A 17,712-nucleotide genomic window follows, 5' to 3' on the forward strand; every position below is an offset into this window, starting at 1 on the left:
TTGTTGTGATCACTTGACATGACATACCCAGTGTTGGCGCTAGGGATTTTACAAAATGGGGTCCCACAGACCCCATCGAGTCATAAAAATGGGGTTCCACGGTAAATTTTTGGGGTCCACCTTTTTTGTAAGCGTTTTGAAAACAAATCATAAATATATGCATTATCCTGTTATATCTCACATTCTATATTGTGTTTTGGAAAAAGGTTGTTATATACATTACTTAATTCATTAAAAGAATTATACAAAAGAAAATACATTTTTTTGCATATGCAAATGTATTCAGTTATAAACATTCATACACTTTCTTCTTTCCTTCATGGATCTAAACTTTACCGCTGCCGGTATTTTTTTCTATATTTTTATTTAATAAGTTGTAGGTGTATTTATTTCAGTATAAAAGTATAACAAATGTGTTATACTGGTGTGCCAGGGCATACACTACCGTTCAAAAGTTTGGGGTCACATTGAAATGTCCTTATTTTTGAAGGAAAAGCACTGTACTTTTCAATGAAGATAACTTTAAACTAGACTTAACTTTAAAGAAATACACTCTATACATTGCTAATGTGGTAAATGACTATTCTAGCTGCAAATGTCTGGTTTTTGGTGCAATATCTACATAGGTGTATAGAGGCCCATTCCCAGCAACTATCACTCCAGTGTTCTAATGGTACAATGTGTTTGCTCATTGGCTCAGAAGGCTAATTGATGATTAGAAAACCCTTGTGCAATCATGTTCACACATCTGAAAACAGTTTAGCTCGTTACAGAAGCTACAAAACTGACCTTCCTTTGAGCAGATTGAGTTTCTGGAGCATCACATTTGTGGGGTCAATTAAACGCTCAAAATGGCCAGAAAAAGAGAACTTTCATCTGAAACTCGACAGTCTATTCTTGTTCTTAGAAATGAAGGCTATTCCACAAAATTGTTTGGGTGACCCCAAACTTTTGAACGGTAATGTACATGGATTATTTATTTAACACTTACATTTTTAGAGTCTACATCAACTTCAGATCTATCTGTTAATTTAAAAAAAAAATGTTTCATGTTTTTTTTGTTTGTTTTCTGCTTTTTTTGTCAAAGAAAACTGTTTTTTTTATGGCAAACACAAACTATGCAAAATCTTCTACAAAAAATAAGTTTCAAAATGGAACATTTAATGTGAAGTAATTGGAGCAATGGATAGGTCAATAATTCATAAAACACATTGATTTTGATTCAATATTATGTTTTGAGCAATGATAGTTTTAAAGAAAAAAACACAGCTTTGTTTTATTAGTCAACATTGCTATTTTTTCTAAATTACATTTCAACTGTACGCTTTGTTATTTCACTTTTGTTATGTTTTTGTTTATTTTAATAGTATTTTTAGAATGTGCCGTGGGCCTTTAAAACATTAGCTTAGGGCCGCAAATGGTCTCCGGGCCCCACTTTTGACACCCCTGCTACAGATAATAAAAAATTAAGTCTGATAAATGTATCGATAAAAAGCAGAGCCTGGCGACGTATGCGTGTTTATCATAATGCACAGTGAGCATCTCTGCTTCCGTAAACAATGACGGTGATGATGTCACTATCAGCGATGCGAGCAACACTTGCTATCTTGTCAGCCACTTCTCCAAGAGACTCCTTTTGAACACTCCTCGCACATTAACACTTCAAAAGGCACATATGTTCCCCATTTCTTGACCTGCAAAGTATGTTTTTGGGGTGGAGGAGTCTGATCAAATGCTGGTTAGCTTGAAGCTCACAAAGACTAAAACCAGTCATTTACTGGAGCCATGGCACAGGATGAAGTTAAAAAGCTTGACTTTACACTCACCTTAGTGTTAACCATGAAGTCTTTCTTTTGACAGACCCTTGTGTTAAAGTTGGCTGAGTGCAAACCGGGGAAGTATTTGTGATTGATAAACCTTTCGGCGAATCAAAATTCAAGAAATTGTACCGGAAAGTTCATTACTTTGAAGACGACCAAAAAAACGCAATAAACGGGGACGGAAATTTGACCCGGGTATCTTCTGACAGGTGCGTCCTCGCTCTCCTGGCCAGAGAGAGAGAGAGAAAGACGTGTCGGTCTTCAAATAACGGCGTGATAAGAGCGCACCGTCACAACGAACAAAACAAAACACTGGCAGAAAAAGAGATAATCCATAAAAAAACAAAAAAACAAGCAAACTGGAGTTTTGACCCAGAGAAAGCATGGTCGACAAAAAAAAACAAAAAAACGGACTTACGGAAATGCGCGTCCTTTCTGATTTCAATGCGTAAAAAGACACAAAAAGTGCGTAAACGCCAACACTGCATACCTTTCCAACAAATAGTGCCCGTTCATCCATGTTGATGGGCTCATATTGCTCATTTGTTTGTAGCCGAACTCTTCCCACAATGGATATTTGGCTTTGTAATCATCTTTTTTTCTACCAAATTTTGGCTACCTTGCGGTGTTTCTCACTGGCGAGTAGCGACTAGCAAGATTCTCTGTCTGTGCATCCTGTGTGTGTAAGCTATTCCGCCCACCGACACAAAGATTGCGGTGTACTGACCGGCAGAGTTACTAATTCGGCTGTTGAATGAACCCTCTTGCACCCTGTTTGGGGACGTGAGACGTAGAAAACAAGCACACACAGACACAGCAATTTAAGTTATCAAGTTCATTTTCAGTCATCGTTCGATGGATCCCAGGCCAACCGGAGACTCTAAATTGGTGTGAAAATGACAAATGATTTCAGTTCAGTTCAGTTCAGTTTCAATTTATATCGAACATGCATACGATACAATGTAATGCATCACACATTTCCAGTTGTTTCATTATAGCACATCCGAAAAGGAGCAGGAAGACGCAGAGCTTATTTAATCCTACCCCTTTTCATACCGTAGCAATTTTATCCAATTCCTTGTTCTCTGTAACAGAACAGTGAACACATAAATAATTAATAAACACTATACCATAGTAAGCAAACACATATTAAAAACATAAGTACTCTCAAGAAAGAAAAAGACTTCAAGATGTTCATCATAATTCTTGTTCTGTGTACTTTGTGAACACATGTAGTTTGAACAGTCTCTTAAACTGAATCATATTGGTGCTTTGTTTCATTTCATTGGTTAATCCGTTCCATCATTTATTTCCACATACTGATATACTAAAGGTGTTAAGTGTTGTACGAGCATACAAATGTTTTAAAATGGATTTTCCTCTAAGATTATATTTCTCCTCTTTTGTTGAGAAGAATTGTTGTACATTCTTGGGTAGCAGGTTATAGTTTGCTTTGTGTTTAATTCGAGCTGTTTGCAAATGAACCAAATCATTGAATTTCAATAATTGTGATTTAATAAGTAAAGGGTTTGTATGTTCTCTATATCCAACATTATGTATTATTTCTAATTGATCTTTTTTGTAACACAGTTAGTGAATGAAGCGCACATTTGTAGTTATTTCCCAATATTTCTACACAATAACTCAGATATGGTAACCCTAGTGAGCAGTAGAGAATATGATGTGATTTTTGGTCCAGAACATGTTTTGCTTTATTCATTATTGACGTGTTTCTTGCTACTTTATGTTGTATATTTTTTTACCTGAGATTTTCAATTCATTTTATCATCTATTATTATACCCAAAAATGTTTTTTTTTTTTTACCCTTTCAATGTCTCTTTGTATTTGTGTTTGACTTTCTCTTCTACTGTTACCAAATAGCATTATTTTAGTTTTACTGAGACTCAAATATAGTCTATTTTTGTCAAACCACATTTTTAATTTGCTCATTTATTCTGTTAGTATTTGTATTATCTTCTGTGTGTTCGCTCCTGAACACAATTATTGAAAATTAATTCATGGTCAATATGTCCAAAGTGAAAATGATTACCAAATGTCGACTGACAGACGGATGCTACAGCATTTTTTTTTTATTAATCTATCCAACAAAACAATACACAACAATAGCATAAAAAAGCAATTCCAATTCCAAAAAACCAAACCCGAGCCAGCAACATTCATAATAGCAAAAAACACAGCAATTGAGAGGACACACAAACATGACACAAAACAATCCAAAAGCAGTCAGACAAAAATGAATATTATCAACAACAGTATCATATTGTGGCGGTCCCCTCCCTGTATGATCAGTGTCAGAGCTTGGTCCGTATTGCCGGCAGTAATTCGGACACGTTTCCAGTGAGGGTTGGACTCCGCCAAGGCTGCGCCTAGAAATTATGTCCATAAAAGTTATGAACATAATTTCTAGGTGTAGTCGAGGCGTTGAGGGGATCCGGTTTGGTGGCTGCAGGATTAGGTCTCTGCTTTTTGCAGATGATGTGGTCCTGATGGCTTCATCTGGCCAGGATCTTCAGCTTTCACTGGATCGGTTCGCAGCCGAGTGTGAAGCTACTGGGATGAGAATCGACACCTCCAAGTCCGAGTCCACGGTTCTCGCTCGCAAAAGGGTGGAGTGCCATCTCCGGGTTGGGGAGGAGACCCTGCCCCAAGTGGAGGAGTTCAAGTACCTCGGAGTCTTGTTCACGAGTGAGGGAAGAGTGGATCGTGAGATCGACAGGCGGATTGGTGCGGCGTCTTCAGTAATGCGGACGCTGTATCGATCCGTTGTGGTGAAGAAGGAGCTGAGCCGGAAGGCAAAGCTCTCAATTTACCGGTCGATCTACGTTCCCATCCTCACATATGGTCATGAGCTTTGGGTTATGACCGAAAGGAAAAGATCACGGGTACAAGCGGCCGAAATGAGTTTCCTCCGCCGGGTGGCGGGGCTCTCCCGTAAAGATAGGGTGAGAAGGTCTGTCATCCGGGAGGAGCTCAAAGTAAAGCCGCTGCTCCTCCACATCGAGAGGAGCCAGATGAAATCTGGCATCTGGTCAGGATGCCACCGGAACGCCTCCCTAGGGAGGTGTTTCGGGCACGTCTGACTGGTAGGAGGCCACAGGGAAGACCCAGGACATGTTGGGAAGACTATGTCTCCCGCCTGCCCTGGGAACACCTCGGGATCCCCCGGGAAGAGCTGGATGAAGGTCTGGGCTTCCTTACTTTGGCTGCTGCCCCCGCGACCCGACCTCGGATAAGCGGAAGAAGATGGATGGATGGATGGAGTATAAATATTAATAACAATTTCAACATAGCAGTCGATTAAAAATCCCTCATTAACATTATCATTACAGACATTTATAATAAATAAAAACATTAAAAAAAAAAAAAAAAGAACAATAGTGTTACAGTGGCTTACACTTGCATCACATCTCATAAGCTTGACAACACATTGTGTCCAATATTTTCTACAAAGATAAAACAAGTCATATTTTTGGTTCATTTAATAGTTAAAACAAATTTAAATAATGGCTCCCATGTTCCAATATATGACTCATTATTATCTAAACCAGGGGTGTCCAAAGTGCGGCCCGAGGGCCATTTGCGGTCCGCAGCTAATTGTTTACCGGCCCGCCACACATTCTGCAAAAATTGCAAAATTTATAGTATTGCAAAAATAAAAAAAAACATTTAAAAAAGTGGAATGAGGTGAAATCTAACGAGAAAAAGTTGCAATGTTGACACAAAGATGCCATGCAGGCTGTTTTTTTTTTCTTTTGTCTTCCTTTATTTTTCTTTTTTTTGCCATTGCTCAAAAAAAAAAAAAGACAAAAAATCAATGTTATAATGAATTATTGACCTATTCAAGGTTCCAATTACTTCAAAAATGTCACTTTAAAATGTTTTATGTGGAAAACATATTGCATATATTGTGTGTTTGCCATATAAAAACATCAAAGATTTCTTTGACAAAAGAGCATAAAAACAAACAAAATAATAGTTCAAACGTAAAATCGACAGATATATCTGAAGTTGATCTCGTAACTTGAGGGTTGAAAGTAAAATAAAACCTAATAAAAATGCATCACTTTACGAGTGGGGGACCTTTTGGATCCCAAACATATTTAGTGGGATTTTATTAATATTTTCACTGATTTCTCAAAAATATTAAATAATTAAAATCAATGGTGTCCTGCATTATTGATCTTTTAGAGTTATAATTACTAAATACTGCATATTTCCAGTTTTGCTATAAAAAACAAAGTTGCCTTTGACAGAAAAGGCATAATTTTTTTTTTTACTTTTTGTCAACCTGAAGTTGATATAGAGATTTACTGTAAGCGTTAAATAAAAAAAAATAATAATAATTTGACTTATTTTTAACGTTATAATGACCGAGACCCTTTATGGTCCCCGGAGCCCTAAAGGTTAAAAAAAAGAAATCCATATATTTTGTTATGGTTTGAAAATGGAAAATATCAAAATGGCCCCCGCATGCTTAAATTTTTCCGTGTGCGGCCCTCAGTGGAAAAAATGTGGACACCCCTGATCTAAACTAAATGCAGTTTGGTTACTGATAGCATGAGCTTAAGTCTGGCTGGCATGATGGAGTTGAAACAAAAGTGCGTCATGGACAGTAAGTCACTGAATCGGGAGGCAGGGAAGAAAAAAAACATTCAAACTCGATGTCATTCTTTATTCATAAGGCAATTACCAGTTTGCATACTTCTAAACAAACCCAGTCTAAATGACATACTACATAATAATTTTGTTCAAGCGCCTGCAAGTACGTGTTGTAATCATGCCGTGTTCCCTAGACTCGCACACCGTCGTGAGCTGCAGACCCCCGGCCTTAGAATGTCCTGGTTGTTGGCCATGTGGGTCAGCCTCAGCTTCCTGCTGCTGCTGTGCCAGGCCTCACTCTACCAGACCATCCAGCAGCACCACGTGGCCCGTCCCGGTCGCACCGACATCCTCACCCTGGGTAAGTGTGCCCTTGTTTGTCCCATTTTTGGCTTCTCAGCCCCGAAACGGGGGGGGGGGGGGGTGCGATGTTGTGACTCCCTCCTCGGCTTTGGTCGTGTGGAAAAGCGACTGCCGCAGTATGTCAGAATGATTCGCCACAGCTGTGTACTGTAACGTGATGATTCGCCACGCTCGAAGCCATATACAATAAGCAATGGCTAAATATGCTTTTAATTTGCATCAGATTTAGTCATACTCTGATGTTCATGTACATTTGGTTGCATGTATGGAGAAGATACACACTTGTGTGGTTTCTTTCTGCGTGCACAGTTGCCATGCATTTGCATGTGACTATTGCACCCGGAGTCTTGTTGGCAAATGACTACACCGAGCTAGAGGCAAAGACCTTCATTAAGGCGCCGGTAGCCAAGGGAGCTTTGATCTCGGTGCCTTGGATGGAAATGACAATTGTGTTTCCCTCTTTTGGAATGGAAACCTTTGGCAATTAAGCCAGGCGCCTTTTTGCACTGCAGGGGCAAGCGAGTGTCGAGGAGAGACTTCATTCTCTGATTATGAACGAGCTTACCAGCCTTGGTAAGAGCGTAAAGAGAGCGTGTTGCAGGCAAGGGGGAGCTTTTTTAGTAGGAAGCAAAAAAGGCTTTCCTTAAGCTTTTAACAACGAGTGTCCCGTCTCTCGCTGAACCCTCAGACATTAACGGGGAGCTCTCTCCAGGAGCCAAGCGTCTGTTAAAATGAAGCTTCTTCTGCTTAGTTCTCCTTTTGCAATGCCTTACATTTGAAGTACAGCATAAAAAAAACTGGAAGAAATCCAAAATCCATGCCTATGTTGGAGTTCTGGGGCTTGAGCAGCATGTAAGGATTCTGACTTCCTTTGTTATGAAACAGCTGACACAGACAAATGCGAACTCTGATGGAAAGTTCTCCAAGTACCCCGCCGCTGTTAATTGGAACAAGAGGTTGACGGATGAGCGACAGCGAGATAGGGATGAATTTTTAAAGGCTAACTTTCCTCTCCGGCGTTCTTTTTTTTTTGACTGGTTTGGTGGCAAAGATGTACAAGTAACGTGCAAGCTTCAGTAAGTGTCTTGTGAATAATGCAGTGGTACCAAAGGGGAACGGCCAGGAAAAAAAATACTTTTCCAACCCAGTGTTTTTTAACCTTTTTTGAGCCAAGGCACATTTTTTTCATTGAAAAAACACGGAGGCACGCCCCCAGCAGAAACGGTAAAAAATGAAACTCCACCAGGTTGTCTTTTTTTTTTTTAGTTCGTTGTTGTTTTCCTGTGTGTAGTGCTTTACTTCCTGTCTTGCACTGTTATTTTGGTGGCTCTTCCTCTTTTGTTGGTGATTTCCTGTTGTTGGTGCTTTTACCTGACCTGCTTTGTATTGGCTAACAAGATTATTTCAGTTGTGCGGACGCTATCCTTCTTTGTGGGGTCATTGTTGATTGTCATGTCATGTACGGACACATACTGCATGTAAGTCTTTGCTGTCGTCCAGCATTCTGTTTTTGTTTACTTTGTAGCCAGTTCAGTTTTACTTCCGTTTTGCATAGCCATCCCTATGCTTCAGTGTCTTTTTCTAGCGGGACTTGCCTTTTGTTCATTTTTGGTTTAAGCGTAACATACCTTTTTACCTGCACGCTGTCTCTCGCTGTGCTCTGCATATTGGGATCACGACAAACCATCCTCGACGCGTTCCGACTTCTACGAAGAAACGAACTACCTGCTGCCACCTACTGATATGGAGTATTACATGGTTACCCTGCCGAGCTTTATACAGCATAGACACTAGACAACATTATTTGCAGATAATAATTATTGATTTGCAAATAATATTTTTTGGACCAATTAGGTGAAGTTGCATAATTTCCCACGGCACACCAGACAATATCCCACGTCACACTGCACAGTGGTTGAAAAACACTGTTCCAACCAACCAACCTCTGCTTGGATCTAGAAGAGGCATTCAGGATTGCTTTGTCTGAGTTCTATGGAGGTTTTCTTGCCAGACTCACAAACAAACAACATTTATGGTTTGCACATTTATGCAGCATTTTCCTGCTGTAAACGTAATGATTTGACATGTGCATGGAGTATACAAGGATCCCTGGGCTTGGTTAAGCACATTATTGTTTTTTTCTTTAAACTTCAAATTTGTTGAGGCTTGATTTGATTCCCCACATTGCATCGCATAAACATGCACGCTCGGTATAGACCAGGCCTGGGCAATTATTTTGACTCGGGAGGCCAAATTTAGAGAAAAAAATGTGTCTGGTGGCCGGTATATCTATCTATCTATCTATCTATGTATACATATACTGATACACTAATACAAAAACTCACAATAATGTTTGGTTGAAAGCTAGAAACGGAATGGAATAAAACATTTTTTTACTGAATGAGACACCCAGAATGTACATGAAAATAAAGAATGTGAGATTGACAATATTAACTATGAACAATAAAACACGGAATATTGACAACATATGAATGTCACACCCCCTCTCGATCGACATATTTTACAATCAAACAAAATGCAACAAAAATGCAACAAACACAGTGAAATATGAATGCAAATGGTAAAAAAAAACCCACCTACAATCTGATATATATAATATATCACTAAGCCTTAGAACTTTGTTGTAAAAATCTCCTTCCGCGTCTGTCCCTGACACCCTCATTTCAGGCTGGCCGCTCTGGAAACACTCTGTGGAAACGCTCCCCACCCACACTGCTTGGTGCCACGTCTGAGCTGCTGTGACTTAGATGACCATAGTAACTAGTACATCATGCAAAAGCGCAGATTCCAACCATTGAAATACTTTGTATAGTTCAAAACTTACGGTCATTTGAAAACATCACTGCACATCATAATGGCAGCTACTGTTTCCATCTTAAAGATCTAAAAAAAATATTTGGGAATGTCCGGAGAGTCGGATTGAAAAGTTGAGTTATTATAGGCCTTAATTTGCCAAGGTCGGGTATAGACGCTTACGACTTTGGTGACTCTTGTCATGTCCCACAAGCTTTAATCAAAGATGGCGGATAATCAGCAATACCTCGCTCGAATGTAAAAAATATAAAAATAAAAAAGCATATGTTTCCTTCCTAATGCTGTAATTATGTCGCGGTGATCACTTAAGAGGGGGCTAATCTACTTTACCCAAGGCCACATTCATTAAATTTGCATTTCAGAAATTGCGATGTGTGTGTTGATGCGTAGTGCTGGGGGTCAATTGACTGTAATTTAATTTTTGTTGTATTTTTATCAACGGTAAATTAAGTGGTGCTACTGTATATCCACATGCTTTGACAGTAACATCATTACAGTGGAACCTCAATTTACGAAATTAATTGGTTCTTGAACATGGTTCGCAAACCGAAAAGTTTGCATAGTGAAGCAGAGTTCTCCATAAGAATCAAAGTAACATTTATAACAATTATAACATATATATACACTGCCGTTCAAAAGTTTGGGGTCACATTGAAATGTCCTTATTTTTTAAGGAAAAGCACTGTACTTTTCAATGAAGATAACTTTAAACTAGTCTTAACTTTAAAGAAATACACTCTATACATTGCTAATGTGGTAAATGACTATTCTAGCTGCAAATGTCTGGTTTTTGGTGCAATATCTACATAGGTGTATAGAGGCCCATTCCCAGCAACTATCACTCCAGTGTTCTAATGGTACAATGTGTTTGCTCATTGGCTCAGAAGGCTAATTGATGATTAGAAAACCCTTGTGCAATCATGTTCACACATCTGAAAACAGTTTAGCTCGTTACAGAAGCTACAAAACTGACCTTCCTTTGAGCAGATTGAGTTTCTGGAGCATCACATTTGTGGGGTCAATTTAACGCTCAAAATGGCCAGAAAAAGAGAACTTTCATCTGAAACTCGACAGTCTATTCTTGTTCTTAGAAATGAAGGCTATTCCACAAAATTGTTTGGGTGACCCCAAACTTTTGAACGGTAGTGTATATATATATATATATATATATATATATATATATATATATATATATATATATATGCAAAAATATATGTATGTTCTAACTATCGTGGGATCAAACTCCTCAGCCTTCCCGGTAAGGTCCATTCAGGTGTGCTGGAGAGCAGGCTACGCCGGATAGTTGAACCTCGGATTCAGGAGGAACAGTGTGGTTTTCGTCCTGGTCGTGGAACTGTGGACCAGCTCTATACTCTCGGCAGGGTCCTTGAGGGTGCATGGGAGTTTGCCCAACCAGTGTACATGTGCTTTGTGGACTTGGAGAAGGCATCCGACCGTGTCCCTCGGGAAGTCCTGTGGGGAGTGCTCAGAGAGTATGATTGTGGCGGTCCGCTCCCTGTATGATCAGTGCCAGAGTTTGGTCCGCATTGCCGGCAGTAAGTCGGACACGTTTCCAGTGAGGGTTGGACTCCGCCAAGGCTGCCCTTTGTCACCGATTCTGTTCATAACTTTTATGGACAGAATTTCTAGGCGCAGTCAAGGCGTTGAGGGGATCCGGTTTGGTGGCTGCAGGATTAGGTCTCCGCTTTTTGCAGATGATGTGGTCCTGATGGCTTCATCTGGCCAGGATCTTCAGCTCTTACTGGATCGGTTCGCAGCTGAGTGTGAAGCTACTGGGATGAGAATCAGCACCTCCAAGTCCGAGTCCATGGTTCTCGCCCGGAAAAGGGTGGAGTGCCATCTCCGGGTTGCGGGGGAGACCCTGCCCCAAGTGGAGGAGTTCAAGTACCTCGGAGTCTTGTTCACGAGTGAGGGAAGAGTGGATCGTGAGATCGACAGGTGGATCGGTGCGACGTCTTCAGTAATGCGAACGCTGCATCGATCCGTTGTGGTGAAGAAGGAGCTGAGCCGGAAGGCAAAGCTCTCAATTTACCGTTCGATCTACGTTCCCATCCTCACCTATGGTCATGAGCTTTGGGTTATGACCGAAAGGACAAGATCACGGGTACAAGCGGCCGAAATGAGTTTCCTCCGCCGGGTGGTCCCTTAGAAATAGGGTGAGAAGCTCTGCCATCCGGGGGGAGCTCAAAGTAAAGCCGCTGCTCCTCCACATCGAGAGGAGCCAGATGAGGTGGTTCGGGCATCTGGTCAGGATGCCACCCGAACGCCTCCCTAGGGAGGGCACGTCTGACCGGTAGAAGGCCACGGGGAAGACCCAGGACACGTTGGGAAGACTATGTCTCCCGGCTGGCCTGGGAACGCCTCGGTATCCCCCGGGAAGAGCTGGACGAAGTGGCTGGGGAGAGGGAAGTCTGGGTTTCCCTGCTTAGGCTGCTGCCCCCGCGACCCGACCTCGGATAAGCGGAAGAAGATGGATGGATGGATATGTATGTATATACAGTGCTAATAACGCCGTTGGTTTTACTAGTAACGAGTAATCTAAATAATTACCTTTAGGAACCTTACAACGCCGTTAGCAATAGCTTGATGAAACGTGGTATGCTACATTTCATGTTGTTTGATGTCAACAACAAGACAGCACCAGAAGTGCCGCAAGTTCAATGCAGGAAATATCTATTAAGCTAGCATAACATGGGGGTAATGGCTCAACAATCTGTTTATTATCCAAACAACACAACATTACAGCAAGCTAAATGTCAACACGTACACACACACACACACACACACACACACACACACACACACACACACACACACACACACACACACACACACACACACACACACACACACACACACTCTAACTCTCACATGCACACACAGGGACATATGTCTCGTTGATACGCTCCAAAAACAAAAAAACAAAAAAAGAAAATTGTGTTACCTTGTGTTGGCTAATATTAGTGGCAATGCTGAACATTCCGGGAGTTTCAGAGTACTAAACAAGTATTGGCTTCACATAGTCACCACTAGCGTTAGCACAAACTAGCGAGGTGAGGCGATCCTTTATCAGCTTGTGTCCCGGTAGTGCCTTTGCCTTTCTTTGTAATAAAGGTCCGGTGCGGCATCTTTTGATTGATTGATTGATTGAAACTTTTATTAGTAGATTGCACAGTGTAAGTACAAGTACATTTTCCGTACAATTGACCACTAAATGGTAACACCCGAATACGTTTTTCAACTTGTTTAAGTCGGGGTCCACTTAAATTGATTCATGATACAGATATATACTATTTTCATAATACAGTCATCACACAAGTTAATCATCAGAGGATATACAATGAATTATTTACATTATTTACAATCCGGGGTGTGTGATATGGAGGGGGGCGGGTGGGGGTTAGCATTGGTTGGTATCAACACTTCAGTCATCAACAATTGCATCATCAGAGAAATGGACATTGGAACAGTGTAGGACTGACTTGGTAGGATATGTACAGCAGGTAGTGGACACAGAGAGAGAGATCAGAAAGTATAAGAAAAAGTGTCTACATTTGATTATTTACATTTGATTATTTACAATCCGAAGAGGTATGATGTGGAAGGGAGGGTGTTAGTTTAGGGTTGAAATTGCCTGGAGGTGTTCTTTTAGTGCGGTTTTGAAGGAGGATAGAGATGCCCTTTCTTTTACACCTGTTGGGAGTGCATTCCACATTGATGTGGCATAGAAAGAGAATGAGTTAAGACCTTTGTTAGATCGGAATCTGGGTTTAACGTGGTTAGTGGAGCTCCCTCTGGGGTTGTGGTTATGGCGGTCATTTACATTAAGGAAGTAGTTTGACATGTACTTCAGTATCAGGGAGGTGTAGCGGATTTTATAGACTAGGCTCAGTGCAAGTTGTTTTACTCTGTCCTCCACCCTGAGCCAGCCCACTTTGGAGAAGTGGGTAGGAGTGAGGTGTGATCTGGGGTGGAGGTCTAGAAGTAATCTGACTAGCTTGTTCTGGGATGTTTGGAGTCTAGATTTGAGGGTTTTGGAGGTGTTAGGGTACCAGGAGGTGCATGCGTAATCGAAAAAGGGTTGAATGAGAGTTCCCGCTAGAATCTTCATGGTGCTTTTGTTGACCAGAGAGGAGATTCTATAGAGAAATATCGGTCTCATCACAATTAAAGACTTGCTGCAGAGTACAAATTCCCCTTCACTGGTAACATTTTCGAACTGAAGGGGCCGCAAGCTGGAGGCCAACTAGCTAAATTGCAAGCTCGAACCCGTTGTCTATCAACTCGAAGCTACAGAGCAAGATGGTGAGAGTTTGGATACGCTTTAAATTGTTAAAGTGTTTCTGATTACATAAAGTGATCTCCAAGACAAGCTGACCAAATTCTCAACTAACTTGAAGTGTTTTGTCCAGGGGATTATTTGTAATGTGTACATTTTAGACTTAGACTTAGACTTACACAAACTTCCTTGATCTATACGGGAAATTGTTCCACACAGTAACTCAGTTACAAAGGATGGAGCGGATAAGGATGGAAAGGATCGTGCACACAAGGGCACAAAAAGAGGGCGAAAACAAAAGGTATGAAGTAGACTAAAAATGTGTTTCATTCAGAATGTGCTCGTTCTATTTTTGGCCAAAGTAACCAATCTAAAGTTGTCTTTATTTTTAAGTTTATATGCCATGATTTTACCAGTCCGGCACACTCGGGGATAGACTGTTTTCCACGCGTTCCGCTAAGTTAAAATGAGTTTGACACCCCTGGTTTAGACTGTGGGACTTCATTCTGAATAATGACACTCTGACGCCCATCGGATTACAGTTTGTAATTGAAGTACTCTCGGGGAAACATTTTAAAATCTTGCTGTGGACAACATCCACGAATAGTGCTGACTGTCATAATGTCAGGATGAATATTTTACTTCTAATCTGCAGGCTTCCGAAGGGATCATGGTCAATCATAACTGGGCACTTGGAGATACTGTACTGGCCGGGCAATGTAGCATCCGTACAACTTGCTATATCATGTTTTTTTTTTTTTTTGAAGAGGATTAAACTGACATCAATCTTACTCAGCTGATAAGTGCCACTAACCAGAACTGCTTTCTCAAAATTGAAATGCTATGATGAATATTTGAATTAGAATTGATTTTATAATTTGAGAGCCTCTCTGGTTTCACGGAGTCCAGTAGCCTCGGATATAAATAGATGTTGCTACAGGGGAAATACAGATGTCTTCTTGTGAAAAGCCATTGCCTGTCATACTCTCATACTTTGTCTTCTGCTATCAAATAATGTATTTTGATATCAAAACCAGGATGATTGCATCTGTGATCATTTTCTTAGGTGAATGGTGGCAATAGACTGTAACGGGGTCTAAAACAAATGCCCTTCTAATGCTAAAAGACAACGTTGTCATATTGTACGGGACTGCATCATATCAAGATGTCTTCCTAGTGGTATGTCCCTCTCACATTGCTAAATAGGTTAACAAATATATTAGAAACGCTTCTGAGTGTGATGCCTCGCTTGTATTGATTCTTTTTGAAAGTCTATTTATTCCATGAGATCGTTTATGTGGAGGTGTACCTAATGTCGGCTTTGGGGGTCCCCACATCTGCGGTCCCCTCCAAGGTTTCTCATTGTCATCCCATTGGGTTGAGTTTTTTCTTGCCCTGATGTGGGATCTGAGCCGAGGATGTCGTTGTGGCTTGTGCAGCCCTTTGAGACACTTGTGGTTTAGGGCAATATAAGTAAACATTGATTGATTGATTGATTGAAGAAAGTGAATTAATGTTTATAACTGAATACATTTACATATGCATACATTTTTTAAATTTTTTTAATGAATTAAGTAACACTTATGACATCCTTTTTCCAAAACACAATATAGAATGTGAGATATAACAGGATAATGCATACATTTATCATTTGCTTTCAAAACGCTTAAAAAAAAGTGGGACCCCAAAAATGTATTGTGGTACCCCATTTTTTATGACTTGATAGGGTCCCTGGGAACCCATTTTGAAAATACCTAGCGCCAACACTGGGTATGTCATGTCAAGTGATCACAACAAAACAGTTTTTCTCACTGGGGAAAAACTGCACTTCAAAATGTTCAATATTTGTTACAGTGCATTTTTCCGAACAGAGATTGAGAGTCCATTTTATTTGCATGATTTTTTACCTATTTGGGACAATTTCAAGTTCCTAACGTCCAATACATTAGTAAAAAAAAAGAGAATGAAAATTCAAAGTTTCTTGCGTTTAAATGGAATACCGTATTTTTCGGAGTATAAGTCGCTCCGGAGTATAAGTCGCACCAGCCAAAAATGCAGAATAAAGAAGGAACAAAACATATATAAGTCGCACTGGAGTATAAGTCGCATTTTTTGGGGAAATTTAGTTGATAAAACCCAACACCAATAATAGACATTTGAAAGGCAATTTAAAATAAATAAAGAATAGTGAACAACAGGCTGAATAAGTGTACGTTATATGACGCATAAATAACCAACTGAGAACGTGCCTGGTATGTTAACGTAACACATCATGGTAAGAGTCATTCAAATAACTATAACATATAGAACATGCTATACGTTTACCAAACAATCTGTCACTCCTAATCGCTAAATCCCATGAAATCTTATACGTCTAGTCTCTTACGTGAATGAGCTAAATAATATTATTTGATATTTTACGGTAATGTGTTAATAATTTCACACATAAGTCACTCCTGAGTATAAGTCGTACCCCCGGCCAAAGTATGAAAAAAAACTGCGACTTATAATCCGAAAAATACGTTACTTTAAATACTATTATTAATATTATGTTTACATGAGTGCTTAATTTAGTCTCAAAATATTGCTGACAATAATATTGCTGATCGTTTTCAAAACGCTTACAAAAAAGTGGGACCCCAAATATTTACCGTGGGACCCCATTTTGAAGATTCCTAGCGCCAACACTGATTTCCCAGCCAACAACGTGGTTCCAACGTTAGACATCAACGTCGTCTCAATTTACAAACACAACTATTTTGCAATGTTGTTTCAAAGTCCCCGGGACTGCTTGGGTTCCCTCCGGGTACTCCAACTTCCTCCCACCTCCATAAACATGCACCTGGGGATAGGTTGATTGGCAACACTAAAATTGGCTCTAGTGAATGTTGTCTGTCTATCTGTGTTGGCTCTGCGATGAGGTAACCCGCCTACCGTCCGAATGCAGCTGAGATAGGCTCCAGTGACCCCGAAAGGGACAAGCGGTAGAAAATGGATGGGATGTTTCAAAGTCAGTTTTAATGGACATGTATGTATAATCAAGGTTGTACCAATGTCCTGTGCCTGCTGGGTGGAAAGCCCAGCGTGTTAAAATCATCTTTTAATTAAGCCATAGTGGACGTCACAGAGCATTCTCCATGGACGGCGAACACAAAGACAGGAGATAATGTGTCTGTGATTATCGGAGGTGCGTTGTCAAGGTGATGCTGAGCCGAGTGTTCATGTTATCAGTCTTGTTGAATAATGTCGGAGAATTCACCTTATCTACTTCCTGCAACAAATCGCTGACACCACATACTCAAAAAGCTGTATATCCAGTTCAAGATCAGGGTTTTTTTTTTGTTTTTGTTTTTTGTCTCTCTGCCTGTTTCCCAAACGTTTCCATGACAAATGGCTGCGCCGAGGCAGAGACTGAGTAACCGTCCGCCTGACTGCTTCGTCACCTGTTCAGGAAGCGCCGCTGCTCTCGTTCCCGGCGAGCTCCTCGCCTCCCCTCGTGTCCCGCTCCCCGCGCCTGAAGATTGATGGCGTCCCGATTCCGTGCAGCCAATTCTGCTCTCTCTAGAAATAATCCACTTCATTGACGGATGAGCTGAATGTGACATGACACCAGCCAGGCGGGCCTTACACTCTCCACACCTGCCAAAAAGCGGCGTGCTCGACTGCTCGCCGCCTCAGATGAGCAGGGCCGCGTTTGACAGCGCGCAGTATTCGACTCCATCAGCAGCCATGTAAAAGTGGAACCAAGCTGCGTCGTACATCCGTCAGCGCTG

General features: G+C 40.7%; 1 protein-coding gene across 2 annotated transcripts in view; it reads left to right on the forward strand.

Annotated features, from left to right (window-relative positions):
• The window catches only part of LOC133650144 (chemokine-like protein TAFA-1), a 401,775-nt gene that overhangs the window by 11,522 nt on the left and 372,541 nt on the right, over positions 1-17,712 (forward strand). For both annotated transcript variants that reach the window (XR_009826188.1, XM_062047052.1), the window contains exon 2: positions 6,636-6,802. Coding sequence is in view for 1 of the 2 variants with exons in the window: in XM_062047052.1 (XP_061903036.1) it covers positions 6,676-6,802 (127 nt within the window). In the remaining variant the exon portion in view is untranslated. The remainder of the gene's footprint in view (positions 1-6,635; positions 6,803-17,712) is intronic.

This window comes from Entelurus aequoreus, linkage group LG01 (assembly GCF_033978785.1).
Source record: "Entelurus aequoreus isolate RoL-2023_Sb linkage group LG01, RoL_Eaeq_v1.1, whole genome shotgun sequence".
Lineage (NCBI taxonomy): Eukaryota > Metazoa > Chordata > Actinopteri > Syngnathiformes > Syngnathidae > Entelurus > Entelurus aequoreus.